A 15708-nucleotide genomic window follows, 5' to 3' on the forward strand; every position below is an offset into this window, starting at 1 on the left:
TGAATCTTATCTTTTAAATGGAGGTACTACCTACATCATGTAATAGTTGTGAATTAATGTATAAAAAATGCTTTAGCATAGTATCTCACACATAAGCTCAATGAAAGACCTATAGTCATAATAATCTCATCATAATCCTCTTTTCCAATGAGGAAAGAAGAATCAAAGGGGTTAAATACTTTGCTGAAAGTCACAGAAATAGCGGACAGTGAAACTGTGAGTGATGCCCAGGTCCTAATTCTAGTCTGGGGTTATTCCCATTATATCCAAATATATCACAGATTTTAGGAAGATTTTAGTACTGTTTTTTAGCAGCGTCATCATGTGTACCTTGGACTATATGTTATATATACGATAGTATAGTTTAAAAATCCATCTCAGAACAAGTTAGGGTTAGCTACTGTTAGGAACTACTAGAGAGCTAGATGTTATGTTGCACTATATGTCTGGTTAATCTCACTCATTTTCAGACTTCTAAATTGATTTTAAATCTGCAAATTGAATTCTCCAAATCTGGTATTTCTATTCTCCTTTTTCTTAAAAAATAACGTTCCTTTGGAAAAACTTCAGCTCTGTGTATATTGAATTTTGTCATAGCTGTTGGGGCAAAGATAGGGTTAGTCTGACAAGCAATAGGATCTCAAATATTTCATGAGCAGAGTTTATTCATGTTAATGTACTGGGGAGGAAAACAAACCAATAATCCATTGGTTTGTTAGACTGTTTTAAATGTGTCACAAATGCCTTTGTGAATATAATGTAAAAACTGATAACCCTTTCCCTAGAAAAGATGTTAAGCACCAAGTTTTAGAATTCTAAAGTGTCATTTAGGCCTTGGATTATTAAGAAATTTTGGCTTAAACAATATTCACCTCAAGAATGTGTTTTTAATACTTAAGATTGAAAATGAGCATTTCTCATAAAACAACATTGTGAAAATCTGATTCAGTAAATGCTAAATTGTCAAGCTTTTCTAGCTCATGTCTTATTTCCATCTTGGCTTAGACATAATCACCTTTCTTATTTTTTTAAAGGACCAAACCAAGTATAACCGACTTTTTCTGTTCTCCCTGAAGGCTCATTTTAAATCTGATTTCCATAGGGACATAGTGGTGACTAAATGTTTCGTTGGTAGAGGAAAACTCTAAGCTTCTCTTGGTTTAAACAGGCATTAATAATGTCCCAAAGATATGTGTGCTACACACAAATGAGCAAAACCTAGAACACAAAGAGCACAGCGGTTGAAAACAGACGTTATTACAAAAATTGAACATGACTTTTTGGATGTGGGAGACTTTTTGGATATGTGGAAAACTCTGCCATTTAACATTTTGTATTTTATTTTAACTAGTCTCGTGCCAGCCTTGTGCGCTCTCACCTAAGAGCTTTTACTGTGATACTCAAAACAAGCAGTTCTAAGAAGTACTTCTTACGGTTATTTTTTGACTGAGATAGTAGGGTTCTGGGAGGGGAAGAAGGAAGGATGGGATTTGCTACTCACTTTGAGTAGATTTCATACAGCTAGAAGGTTCCTGCTGTGATAGCAGTTTCCCATCTTCTGTCAGCCAACCAGAGATACACTTAGGCGCTTAGGTGATGTTTTCAAATTTGACTTATCAAAAGAATAACCTGAGGCCCTTCTTCAAAATAGGGATTCTTGGGATTCACCCAGACCTGTTCCCGAGGGAGAAGCATGGGAGTCTGAATTTTTAACCATCTCTCAATGTCAGTCCTCTTTACATTGAAAAAGGATTCTGAATATAAATCCCATTTAGTTTCTGGGTTTTGCCTGGCTTGGGGAAGAAACAAACAAGAAAATGATGGTGAAGAAGGGGACTCAATTAATTACCTTAAATCAGACTTCATTGCTTACCTAGACTTTCTTTCAGAAGATAGATTGAAACCAAATTGGAAAGGGCCTTAGATACCTGGATAAAGGATTTTGGATTTTATCCTGTTGTACTAGTGATCTCCAAAATGAATGTACATTATAAAGTTTGGAAATTTAAGAAGAAACCTGTTTATATATTTTAATCAAAAAAAGAAACTGGGGCGCCTGGGTGGCGCAGTTGGTTAAGCGTCCGACTTCAGCCAGGTCACGATCTCGCGGTCCGTGAGTTCGAGCCCCGCGTCAGGCTCTGGGCTGATGGCTCGGATCCTGGAGCCTGTTTCCGATTCTGTGTCTCCCTCTCTCTCTGCCCCTCCCCCGTTCATGCTCTGTCTCTCTCTGTCCCAAAAATAAATAAAAAACGTTGAAAAAATTAAAAAAAAAAAAAAAAAGAAAGAAACTAAGTTTTGCCTATATTTGATAAGTGGTCAGAAGTAAAAAATATATGTAGAGATACCTTTTAAGGGTAACACTTCCATGAAAAGTGTCCCGTAACTACTGTGAATTATAGTAGCCGGTATGCACAGATGTTTTTATTTACAAATTTAAACTGACGTGTAACCCTAACAAAATGAACACATGTCGTAAAAAGGGTTGAAAAAGTGATAAAAGTGCAAATTAACATGGTAATGGTAAAGCTAACATTTATACTCTTAGTTTAATCTGTAAGCCGGGTGACAATGCAGAAACAGTGGTAAATAGATCTCACAAGAAGTCGCCCCTCCCCCAAAATTCAGAATTATTAAAAGGGTGACATTAAATAGGAGCTTGTATCTATTGTCATTTGTGGGTTTACTGTGCTCTAGGTACATACTGGGTCTTAAAATGTTAACTAATAAGGGTATGGAACCATAACCGTTCAAATATTTAAAAATACTGCTTATTTTATCTTTATTTAAGGCTTTTTATTTCTGTTTTAGTGTATATTTTGTAAAGTATTGGTTTGCTAATACTGTATTTCTGAATATAATGGTTAAGTAATTTGAGAGACACAAAAAAGTTTTGGAGATCATTGTTCATGAAGCTGTTTTGAGGAGAGCTCTAAGAAGTTGACTTGGGTTGAGGAAAGTACATGGAGCCTGAATGTGTGTCCTAGTGCTTTAACCAGAGGAGCTCTGTCTTTATCTTTTTCTAAATAAAGATTCTTAGTAAAATTTTGTTTGTAAAAAGAGTTCTGCTGGATTTTTTAAAATATTTCAAAACCTCTTTTGTATATGGTGGGAGCCACAGAAGGTTTTTACATGAAAGGAGTCACATGATGAAATTTTAGAATACCTGGTGGCAAATTTGACTTCCAGGAAGTATAGCTAGGCAGAAGCGAGAACACAGCTTTCCAGCTGTTCTTCTTACCTGATCACACAACAAAAAACCTAAGGCCTGGGTTATTTGAAGGATATTTTCACTTACAGATTAGAGCTATCAAAATATTGAAGTGTTTTCATTCTGAAGACTTTGTAAATCTGCAGCTTACTTTGAGTTTTACATTTTTTTCATATCACATCATAATCAGAAGTATTAGGTGAATAATTCTTTTTTTTTTTTTTTTTTTTTTTTTATTTTTTAATATATGAAATTTACTGTCAAATTGGTTTCCATACAACACCCAGTGCTCATCCCAAAAAGTGCCCTCCTCAATACCCATCACCCACCCTGCCCTTCCTCCCACCCTGCCCTCCCTCCCACCCCCCATCAACCCTCAGTTTGTTCTCAGTTTTTAACAGTCTCTAATGCTTTGGCTCTCTCCCACTCTAACCTCTTTTTTTTTTTTTTTTTCCTTCCCCTCCCCCATGGGTTTCTGTTATGTTTCTCAGGATCCACATAAGAGTGAAACCATATGGTATCTGTCTTTCTCTGTATGGCTTATTTCACTTAGCATCACACTCTCCAGTTCCATCCATGTTGCTACAAAAGGCCATATTTCATTTTTTCTCATTGCCACGTAGTATTCCATTGTGTATATAAACCACAATTTCTTTATCCATTCATCAGTTGATGGACATTTAGGCTCTTTCCATAATTTGGCTATTGTTGAGAGTGCCGCTATAAACATTGGGGTACAGGTGCCCCTATGCATCAGTACTCCTGTATCCCTTGGATAAATTCCTAGCAGTGCTATTGCTGAATAATTCTTAATTATAAGGTATTTTTGTACATTATATACTTGACAATTGGGATATAAACTCATGTATTTTTTCAAGTGTGTATTTTCTAAAAATCAAAGTTTTAGCCATATTAAACTTCAATTATTATATATCTTTTAAAAATTGGCATTTCATTTCAGTGTTGCGTTATGATTTTTGTGTTTAAATTTGTCCATGTTTTAATTTAAACCCAAACTTTAGTTTTAATAAAGGGGTTGACAGCTTTTTCCAAAAAGTGTAATTAACTTTTTGGTAGGTATACAATTAAGAACATTTGTAGAAAAACATCTAACCCTGGGGTTCTTAATTTTTTTACAACCTAAGCTGCTGAAATAGGTGCTAGACTTATTAACAATAAGAAACAACTTATTGGTAGGACTTAGAGTATCTTCATTTCATCATTGTTTTGAATTCCTTCATATCCTGAAGGCTTTTCCAGATTCAGGAGAGGGGGGCAAAAATAGAAAGGGTTAAACTAAATTGTTCTCAGCTATTAGTCAGTCTGCTTGCAACCAGTTGACAACCAGGTTAAAGGAAAAGATAAAGTTGTAGGTGGTAGGTGGTTAGTGGGTGAAATAGCTGACTTTCTAGAAACCAAAGATGTAGATGATTAGAGTGTCTACATTACAGTTTGGCCAAAAATGGCTAGACTTTCTGTTAAACATGATCTTAGTACATGAACCAGATTGCTAACCCGTTTTAATATTTTTTGTTTTAGAAAATTGCTCAATATCATTTTAGTACCAAAGCTATTCCATTGCCAGTATATTACTAAAGTTTCAAAGGATAACAAAATACAGTTACATGATGTCAATTGAGTATGCATTATTTGCACTTATCAGAGAGCATTTGTCATCGCTGTACTGTTTCCTGTCCTCTTGATTTCTGTTTATACTTCGTAGTTATTTCTTTTCTAGCTTTTCTAGTATGGTGATGTAGAAATCTTTGTTTTTAAACAGGATACATTAATTGTTTGGTCAGAGGCTGAGAACTATGATCTGGCTCTAAGTTTTCAGGAAAAAGCTGGCTGCGATGAGATTTGGGAAAAAATCTGTCAGGTAAGGTTTTTTTGTTGTTGTTGTTTTTTAATAATGTTTAACTTAAGTGTGCATTTTTTATTTTTTTTTCTTGTTACCTGAAGATATATATTAGAATGTGGAGGGAGGCGCCTGGGTGGCTCAGTTGGTAAGCCTCCAACTCTTGATTTAGGCTTGGGTCATGATCTCATGGTTTGTGAGATTGAGCCCCATGTTGGGCTCTGCGCTGACAGAGCAAAAAGCCTACTTAGGATTCTGTCTCTGCCTCTCTCTCTGCCTTCCCCCCTTCCGCACTATCCCTCTCTCTCTGTTTCTTAAAATAAATAAATAAACTTTAAAAAATGTGGGGAGAGAATGTTTTACCGCTTTAGATTTTTATAGTATATATTCATAATAAAAGGTCAGGATATTTTAAAAAACAAAAAAAAGATTAATTATGCTCTAAATCCTTGAGGTTTTTCCTTAATATTTGGTCACCTGTTTGCCTAATGTTTATGAATACTGTGTGCCAGACACTAATCATCAAAAGTGCTCATATCTTCTGGGGTGCCTGGATAGTTCAGTTGGTTAAGCATTCAACTCTTGTTCTCAGCGTTGTGAGTTAAGCCCTGAGTTGGGCTTCCTGCTGGGCATGAAATTTACTTTAAAAATGTAAAAAAAAAAAGGGGCGCCTAGGTGGCTCAGGTCATGATCTCCTGGTCTGTGGTTTGGAGCCCCGCGTTGGACTGTGCTGATGATACTTCAGAGCCTGGAGCATGCTTCAGATTCTGTTTCTCCTTCTTTCTGCCCTCCCTCCCCCCCCCCCCCCCCCCGCACTCTCTCTCTCTCTCAAAAATAAATAAAGATTAAAAGTATTTTTTAAAAATTAAAGAAGGCAACAAAAGTGTTCATGACTTCAGTTCTTAAAGAGCTTACAGTATAGCAGAATATAAGAGGTGATAACTCTCAGGTAACTGGAGCTTATTTTAATTAAGTTTTTATTTTAGAAGTTTCATATTTGCAGAAAATATGAGTAGAAAATACAGAGTTTCTATGTACTCCCCTCCCTAACACCTTCTCGCACACTTTCTCCTATTAATAGTCTCTTATACTAGGATACAGTAGTCACAATTAATGAGCAAATATTCATACATTATTATTCATTATTATTAGTCATACATTTATTAGCTAAAGGCCATACTGTATTCAGATTTCTGTTTTCTCTTCCAAGATCCCATTCAAGATACCACATTACATTTAGTAATTATGTCTCCTTAAGCAAACTAGTCTCTAATATCTGGTAACTGGAATTTTAAGTTAATCATAACATTAATTTTAACTACTATTCTGTAAATGGAATCACTGTGTTTTAGTGGTTGCCTAGCATAATACTCTCTTACAGTGTTTTTTATCTATTGTCATTTTCACTTCTATCAGCTTTTCATTCTAGTGATTCTGATCCCTGAAGGTTCTTAAGTTAGTTTATGCATCTGACCACAGTCATTTTTTTCCTTAGTCCTCCTAGGAACAGTGCCACACAGTGCAATAAAGTAGCCCAAGAAAGTATAATGTGAATCTTCCCATTCCATATAAAGCTTATTTGACGGATGGCTCTGGGTCACAAAGCTAAACTGGAATTAGAGGGTTTGTTTCTTTCCACCTCATATTTTACTATGTGTGTATCATGTATTACGGGAGCATTATTAGTATATGGTTTTAAATAGAACTTCCATTGATGAATAGAGGAAAACACTGCTAAATATGATTTTTGCTTTAATTTGTAAAATATACATAAGAATATAATCTAGATTGGTTTGCTACTATTTTGCTGTCATGGTTTCCCATTTTTAAACCTACAGATGGTGATGATGAGAAGGTCCTAATATTTACCTTTTTTTTCTTGTGTGCGCTCCATAGATTGAGATTGAATTTTATGTTTGCAAAGTTTTCTTTGAAGTGAAATGTAAGACCTAAAAATGACCTCTATTGCAGACTTAGACATATGCAGTCCGCTAATATTTGCTGCTCTGTTCTAGATTCAATAAATTTGAATCCTGCAAGCACTCATCCACAAAAATGGAGGAAAAAACTGATCCATAAAAATAATGAAAGCATAACAAAGGATATTAAACTTTCAAAATAAAAGGACAAGATTACTTTTCTATAACATTTATAACACCGTTCAGAATATTAATAGTATATAAAAACTAACCTTTTTACTATAAATTCCTGAAAAGTGGTATTTTGTATTCTCCCTCCTCCAGTATACCAGCATGGCACCTGGCACATGTTATGTGTGTACTCCATACATATTTAAAGAATAAGTGAATAAAATAGAAGGTAAACATCTTCTTTAGAACTAGAATGTTGAATTACATTTCTTCTAGAACATAAATTTGTGTGGTAGATAATATTTACCAGTGATCATCACATTAGGTTATGCCTACTCCATTTCTCCCCTCCCCTCACCTCAGAATGTACTGTATAATATATGTTTCTGGATATATGTGTATTCTTAAAGACTTTGTACATTTGTCCTAGAAATTTTTGCTGAAATTTATTTCTTACTGTTTTCACTCATGCAGTTCAGGAGGTCTCTCGACCAGGCAGGTTCACTAATTCACTAGAAAGACTCACAGAACTCCACACAGCTGTTACATTCATCATTACAGTTTATTACAACAAAGTGATACAGATTAAAATTACCAGTAGGAAAAGGTACATAGGGCGGGGTCTAGGCATGAACTTCCAGTTTTCTTTTTTAGGATACTTAGGCAGACAGCACTTTCTTCTCCCTGCACTGATGTGTGGCAACCTGCACATAGTATCGCTGACCTGAACAGCTTACCTAAACCTTTGTCCAGCATTTTTATTGGGTGTTATTCCTATAAGCAGGCTGACTGCCCTGTGGCAGACTTTAGTTTCCAGCACCTCCAGAGGTTGAGCTGATACTACGTGGCCCAAGACTTCCACTATAAACCACCTAGTTACCCACACAGGGCATATCTGGCATAGCCCAAGCCTCCCAGGTACACATCAAACAGGATATTCAGAGTGCTTAGAGATTACCTCTTAGGAGCTAGGCAAGGGCCAGATCCCTTTAGGCAAGACTAATCCTTGATTGCAAAGGACACCCCTTGGTCCATTGCCAAGACTCTCTCAACAAAATGATCATATTTCTCTAAATGTCTGTATTTAGTATAGCATTTTATATGACAGAGCAACTATCAGTATGAATATGCCTAGTATTTGGAGGAGCAGTCCTGGAGTAGAGCTGGATTTAAGAAACAACTAATTTGTCTGATAAAGCCATGATTTACCTTTTATATTTTTATACTGATTTGATTACTCATTTTCCTCCTTGATCTGTAATTTGTACCTTATGATATACTTGTACAGGAGTGTTTCACATAGAAATTAACTGGTGGTTTACAAAATCCATTTCTTCCTCCTGCCAGTCATTTTCTATCAGCATTCATGTTGAGCAGCCTTTAACTCAGTCTCCCAATACATTTGATCATCAATACTAATTTTACCATGAGGCTTATGTACATAGGGTAGTTGGATCAACAATGCTAGTATTACACCATATTGTGGTATGGTAGTAGATGTATCTGAAAAATACAAGTCTGGCACGTTACTAGCCAGACTGTACAATTGGTCACTAACAATTGTTTCAGTGTATCATTATACTATATGACAAAATGTCTCCCAGGGTGGTGTAACTCATCAGGTTTAATTACAGGCCTCCATTCAACTTTGTCAAGTCCCAAGAATAGGTGATCTTGGCAAACATATGGTTTTTACCCTTCCAGGCATCTGATAAAATTGAGCTAAGAGAATATCATCTCTTGCTCTGATCCTTTCTTGAGGCACTAGTATTAATATTGGATGCTTCTTGTTGCTTTACCCATTTATTCATTCCTTTGCCCTTAGTTACTATTTCTTCTACCCATTTGCTAGTGATTTTTACTCACACTTTTCTGCCTTTGGAAACTTCTGCCAAACGCCTTTGGAAGGGGCATTAGATTTGGCCACTCTCCTGGTCCAAGAAGTGTAATTTTTTGCTAAACAACTGAGTTGTACTGTACTTTTTAAATCTATGCATGTTGCTGAATATACAGCTAGTTTATTGCTCCTCATTACTGCATGGTATTCCACAGAACTATATATTTTACTCTTCAGTTCAGAGAGATCATTGCTAAGCTTTGAAAAAACAATTTCAACAAAAACATTACACAGTTATTTTTTAACACCTTATAATGAGAAAGTAGAACTCCTCTCTGAAAAGTGTGACGGCTCAGAGAGCAATAAATTATAAGAAGAGCAAAGATAATTTCTGTGTGTGTGTGTGTGTGTGTGTGTGTGTGTGTGTGTGTGTGTGTGTGTATCTTTCAGAAAACATAAAATCAAAAGTGCATATGGAAGTTTTAACCTCAGAAAATGGTAGGATAGGGACATTTTCTTTGAAAGAGATGATGGAAATGAGTGAAGATAAGTTGTAAGATGGAGAAGAAGGATGTTGGGAGTATGTTGAGTACTGGTGATCTCTTTTTCAAAGGAGAAAAGTCTCTCTTCTGAGACTTAAAGGGGAAAGTAATAGTGTTTGACACTTAAAAAGGGGAAAAAATTAAAGCAGCAAATGTAAGGATGTAGGATAGGAGTGTGGAAAAAAACATTTTTGTTGAGAACCCTACTGATAGTGTAAATTTTTTATGCACCCACTCAGCATAGTAGTTGACTGACTTTAAGAATGTTAAGGTTAGATTGTGGGTTTTGTTTTTCTTTTAAAGCTTTTCTTTCCTTTTTTTTTCGTTTTTTGTTTTAATATTTACTCAGAATGAGGAGCAAGAGCAAAGGAGGACCAGAGAGAGAGGGAAAGAGAGAATTTCAAGCAGGCTCCATGCTCAGCACAGAGCCCGATGTAGGGCTTGATCTCACGAACTGTGAGCTCATGACCTGAGCCAAAACCAGAAGTCAGACACCCAACCAGCTGAGCAACCCCAGATTGTGTTATAGTAACAAAATCCTAAAATAGTGGCTTATCACAACAGTAGTTTGTTTTTCCTTACTGCTATTTGATGAATGAGGGTTAGAGTTGGATAAGAGGGGGCTGTGCTTATCAGAGCCACTCAGAGACCCAGGCTGATAGAGAATTGATTTTGATACTTTCAAGCTAATTGCAATGTGAGAATGACAGGTAGCAAATCAGAACAATGGCTTTTAGAAGGTCTTCCCAGAAGTTACACATGACACTTCGCTCACATTTCATTGGCCAGAATAAATCACACAGCTACATACAACTTCATGGAAGCAAAGAACTCATGTGCCACAAAAAGGAGAAAACCAGAAATGCTTAGTGAGCAACACTCTTGATATCCAGACAGATACTTTGATGTATGTGGGATTGACAGATCTGTCTGATATAATCTGTCAGTGAGAGTTAAATTTAGGAGAGAGTCCAGGAAGCTTGTAAGGATAATACTAGATAATGTAGAAACACACTATAACCTAGTGAATGCTTCTGTAGCTTTGCTTTTGTTCTTAAACATATGCAAACTATTCATTTGCAGTGTAAGTTGAATCCTCCTATTTCCTCTTTTTGTTTTTGTTTTTGTTTTTGTTTTTTTGTTGTTCCTACGATTTTATTTTTAAGTAATCTCTACACCCAACTTGGGGCTCAAACTCCCAACCCTGAGATCAAGAGTTGCACACTCCACTGACTGAGCCAGCCAGCCACCCTTCCTCTGATTTCTTCTTATTCTTTCCTTGTAACATGTGATTCTTCTTCCTTCCCTACCTCATGCTCTACTTCTGTTTCTATGGTTACCCTTAGTTACCCTAATACCAAATTTCTGTTTTCTGTCCTATTTTTCCTGAGTAGTAGGCCCACAGATTTAGTTGCCAGCTGGGTATTCAAACACCTCAAACTTAGCAAAACTGACCTTTTATTAACCAATCCTCTCCATGCTCCCAGTTTTTGTTAAAGGAGCCATAATCTTCTTAATGACAGATTTAAAACTATAGAGTTATTTGTGGTTCTTCCTCTCTCTTACACCTGTCCCTCATCTGTCTCAACATCACTATCTAAATTCAGTTCTTCATGTAGACTTCAGAATAACACCCTAATTTGTCTTTATTCTCAAATTTATTCCATACAACTGATGCCTTACTTTCTAAAGGACAGTACTGCACATTCACTTCCCTTGACTTTCCATAATCTGGCTTTAGTCTTCATTTCCAGTTTTGCTGTTGGCCATATGCATACCACACATTTCTCTCTCTCCGACTCTATTCCCTTTGTACTTTGGATACTTTTATCCCCATCTGAATCTTACCCATCTTTGAAGGTCCAAATGCCACTGCTTTTATGATTTCTTCTTATATTCTCTCTTCACCACCCCCTTTACTCCCAGGAGTGGGAAGGAATTTCCCTTCCTCTGAATTTCCATGGCATTTTATCTGAACTGCTCTTATGACCTTGTTACTTAAACTTTCTCCTACATTTACGTGTCAGTCTCCCTAAGCCCAGCTCCTCTGTTGAGAACTCAGAAATAAAAGAAGTACGCTCATGCTCTAGGAGAAAAAGTCTCTTATTTGCATCAGTATATCTACTTTCTCTAATAAGTCCTTAGATCTTTTTTCATATGTTGCTTTGGTAGATTTGGAAATTTGTGGAGCTTTTTCATCTCAGGATATTTGGATGTTTTGAGGTGAAAAGAGGATAATTGCACTCTTGTGTTAAGAATTAGGAAAAAATTTATGAAGAGTAAAGTTTTTATGTTAAATAGAGTCATTATAGAAATCATTATAGGGGCACCTAGGTGTCTCAGTAGGTTGAGTATCTAACTTCAGCTCAGGTCATGATCTTGCAGTTCGGGAGTTTGAGCCCTGCATCAGGCTCTGTGCTGACAGCTCAGAGCTTGGAGCCTGCTTTGGATTCTGTGTCTCCCTCACTCTTTGCCACTCCTCTGCTTGCATTCTGTCTCTCTCTCTCAAAAATAAAACATTAAAAAAAAAAATTTTTTTTAAGGTGTCATTATAGGAAACTTGTCCCAAGTTTGCCATGCTTTTCTTGAGCTATCAACCTGAATCATAAAACAGTTGTTTATTCATTGTGTTTTCTAGATACTAGAACTTGGAGGCTTTTATCACAGATGTTAAATAAATGCCAATTTAAAAAAAAAAAATCTTTGTTTTTAATTTTTAAAAATTTTTTATTTTTTTTTATGTTTATTTAATTTTGAGAGAGACAGAGTGCAAGCAGGGAAGGAGCAGAGAGAGAGGGAGACACAGAATCCAAAGCAGTCTCCAGGCTCTGATCTGTCAGCACAGAGCCGGTTGCGGGGTTCGAACCCACAAGCTGTGAGATCATGACCTGAGCTGAAGTAGGACGCTTAACCGACTGAGCCACTCAAGTGCCCCAGTATTCTTTGTTTTTTAAAACAATTTCAGGCTCTTAGCAAAAGCAAGTATTTTTTCAAAAGTGAATTTCAAAATTAATTTGAGGAAATCTTCTCACTCTTGAATATCCAAGAAGTTGGGTTTTAGTTTGGTTTAAACTTAATAGTGTTTTGTCAGGCCAATGGATGGTGCATTAAGAGCCGTCCCTAATTTGGGGGCCCCACAGAAGAGTTAACCTTCAGCAGAATTCAAAATTAGTAGATGTAGGGAAGTTATTAAACTGCACATGGTTATTACATAACCTCAAATAAATCAGTGTAATATTAGCTGAAATAAATATATTGTCAGGGGTCAGAGTTAATTAACCTCAAGTTATAAGTTGGGAAATTTAGAGGTGAAATTGAGACTTTTCCAATAATTGACTCTAAACTGGGTGTGTTTTCCCCCTCTAGACTTCACTTTCTTTCTTTTTTTTTTTTATAATGTTTATTTTTGAAAGAGAGAGAGAGAGAGTGGGCAAGCAGGGAAGGGGCAGAGAGGGAGACCAGAATCCGAAGCAGGCTCCAGGCTCAGCTGTCTGCTAGAACTCTATGCGGACTCAAACTTATGGACCATGAGATCATGACCTGGGCCGAAGTTGGACACTTAACCGATTGAGCCACCCACGTACCGTGGACTTCATTTTTAATTAACAGTGATTATGTGGCTAATAATGTTTCTTTGCAAGGTATTTTTTACTTAAATCCAGTGGTCAGTGATTTGATTTCCAAAATTTTGAATTCTTTTGTATTTTAAGGTAACCAGCTGTACTTGGATGTTTTTAGGTTCAAGGTAAGGATCCATCAGTGGAAGTCACACAGGACCTCATTGATGAATCAGAAGAAGAACGATTTGAAGAAATGCCTGAAACCAGTCATCTGATTGACCTGCCCACATGTGAACTCAATAAACTTGAAGAGATTGCTGACTTAGTTACCTCAGTTCTCTCCTCACCTATCCGTAGGGAAAAGCTGGCTCTGGCCTTGGAAAACGAAGGCTATATTAAAAAACTACTGCAGCTGTTTCAAGCTTGTGAGAACCTAGAAAACACTGAAGGCTTACATCATTTGTATGAAATTATTAGAGGAATCTTATTCCTAAATAAGGCAACATTGTTTGAAGTAATGTTTTCTGATGAGTGTATCATGGATGTCGTGGGATGCCTTGAATATGACCCTGCTTTGGCTCAGCCAAAAAGGCATAGAGAATTCTTGACCAAAACTGCAAAGTTTAAGGAAGTTATACCAATAACAGACTCTGAATTAAGGCAAAAAATACATCAGACTTACAGGGTACAGTACATTCAGGACATCATTTTGCCTACACCATCCGTTTTTGAAGAGAATTTTCTTTCTACTCTTACATCTTTTATTTTCTTCAACAAAGTTGAGATAGTCAGCATGTTGCAGGTAAGTAAACTAAAGTGTTCTTATATTATTTTAGGTATTCTCCTTAATAGTTAAAGCTGGTGTTCATTACTTTTTGAAAGTTTTCTTTTGTTTACTTTAAATGTACTATTGAGCATAGAAAATAGAGCTTTATCTCTTTTTTTTTTTTTAAGTATTTTTTATTTTGAGAGGGAGTGCATTTACTAGTGGAGGGAGGGGCAGAGAGAGAATATCCCAAGCAGGCTCTGCACCGTCATCACAGAGCCTGTCGTGGGGCTCAGTCTCACAAACCATGTGATCACAACCTGAGCCAAAATCAAGAGTTGGATGCTTAATCAGCTGAGCCACCTAGGTGCCCCATAGGAAAGAATCCTTTCATAACGTGACCTTTTAAATTTTTAAGTGTCCTATCATGTAAATTTTTTTAACTTCATTTTTGCATGCATTTAGAAAATTATAAAATATATATGACAAAATATTCATCATTTTAACCTTTTTTTATGTATACAATTCATAGCATTAAGTACCTTCTTAGTGTTATGCAACCATCACCATTGTCCATTTCCGGAACTTTTTTATCATCCCAAACCAAAGCAGCTGTTTCTAAGATTATTTTTAGTCCATTTTGTGAGATCTAGTTATTATTGGGGGGATAGTACATATGAATGTGTGTGCTTAAAGTTTTCCAAATAATTCAAATGTGTAGTCAGCACATCTAAATTAACATTTGTTAATTTTCAGGAAATGATAACTAGATTATTTGCTGTGTGAGGTTGGTTTTAATCTGTCTCCTTGAGTTGTAAAATAGTTTATACCATGTTTAGCATGTTAATCCTTTATATGCTAACAGTGTAATAAGGAGGAATTTGAAGATTTTCCTTTACTTGTGGTAGTATACTATACCCACAGTTTCCTGCATAACTGTCTTTGTTATGTCCATATCACTGAATAAGTTTCTTGAGCAGCTTCTATATACATAGTGTAGTAGTGGTTCTCAAGTGTGTTCTAGGGGCTCCTAAAGCCCTTTCAGAGTTCTGTGGGGTTTTTCCTTTTCCAACTTCTTGTCAGTGTGAGGCTGTATTTTCTTCTTGTACTTCAAAATATTGTATTGCAACAGATTGAATGTCAAAGAAGATGTGAGAATGTAGTTTTCTTCTATTGAGCCAAACATTACAGAGATTTGCAAAAATGTAAAACAGAGCCACTCTTTTTTCTAAATTTATAAAATTTTTCATAAATATATTTACATAAACTTATATCTTATTTTTAAAACAAATTAGTAAATGTTTTTAAATGTCTCTGTTTTTGTTGTCAGTATTGCCAAACATAATCCACATAATAAAACTCTCTGGGGTACTCCATAAGGTTTAAGAGTTTAAGAGATCCAAACAGTTGAGAGTTTCTGACTTAGTACTTAGCTCTTAGTTGTGAGATTCCGTTTTATGATGTTAACAGTCATCATTCATCTTTCTGTTGTTACTTTACTTTTTGTATAGGGTTTACTTCTTTAGATCATGCTTTCACCTAGCAGTTTTCCTTATTCCACAATAATAAGTATAAGGGAAAATAGACTTATGCATGGGGTTCCATTTGTTATACATGAGACCTGCTTTTTAAAACCGTTTGTACTATACAATTCAGGGTGCCATTTCACTTGCTGACAGAAAAACAGTTACAGTCTCAGGAGTTTGGAAATAGACCTACAGTCAATATAGCTGATGTAAAGAAAAGAACCCAGTGACAGAAGCTTAAGTGCAGAAGCTTTCAAATGACTGCTTTGACATCAGAAGGGGTTCCAAATCCATAATAATAAATCATAAATGCTTTATATA

General features: G+C 36.1%; 1 protein-coding gene across 4 annotated transcripts in view; it reads left to right on the top strand.

Moving 5' to 3' along the window:
- The window catches only part of PPP4R3B (protein phosphatase 4 regulatory subunit 3B), a 65636-nt gene that overhangs the window by 7976 nt on the left and 41952 nt on the right, over positions 1-15708 (top strand). For all 4 annotated transcript variants that reach the window (XM_060605623.3, XM_060605634.3, XM_060605642.3 and 1 more), the window contains exons 3-4: positions 4989-5087; positions 13274-13897. In XM_060605623.3, coding sequence (XP_060461606.1) covers positions 4989-5087; positions 13274-13897 — 723 coding nt within the window. The remainder of the gene's footprint in view (positions 1-4988; positions 5088-13273; positions 13898-15708) is intronic.

Source organism: Panthera onca, chromosome A3, assembly GCF_046562875.1.
Source record: "Panthera onca isolate mPanOnc1 chromosome A3, mPanOnc1 haplotype 2, whole genome shotgun sequence".
NCBI lineage: Eukaryota > Metazoa > Chordata > Mammalia > Carnivora > Felidae > Panthera > Panthera onca.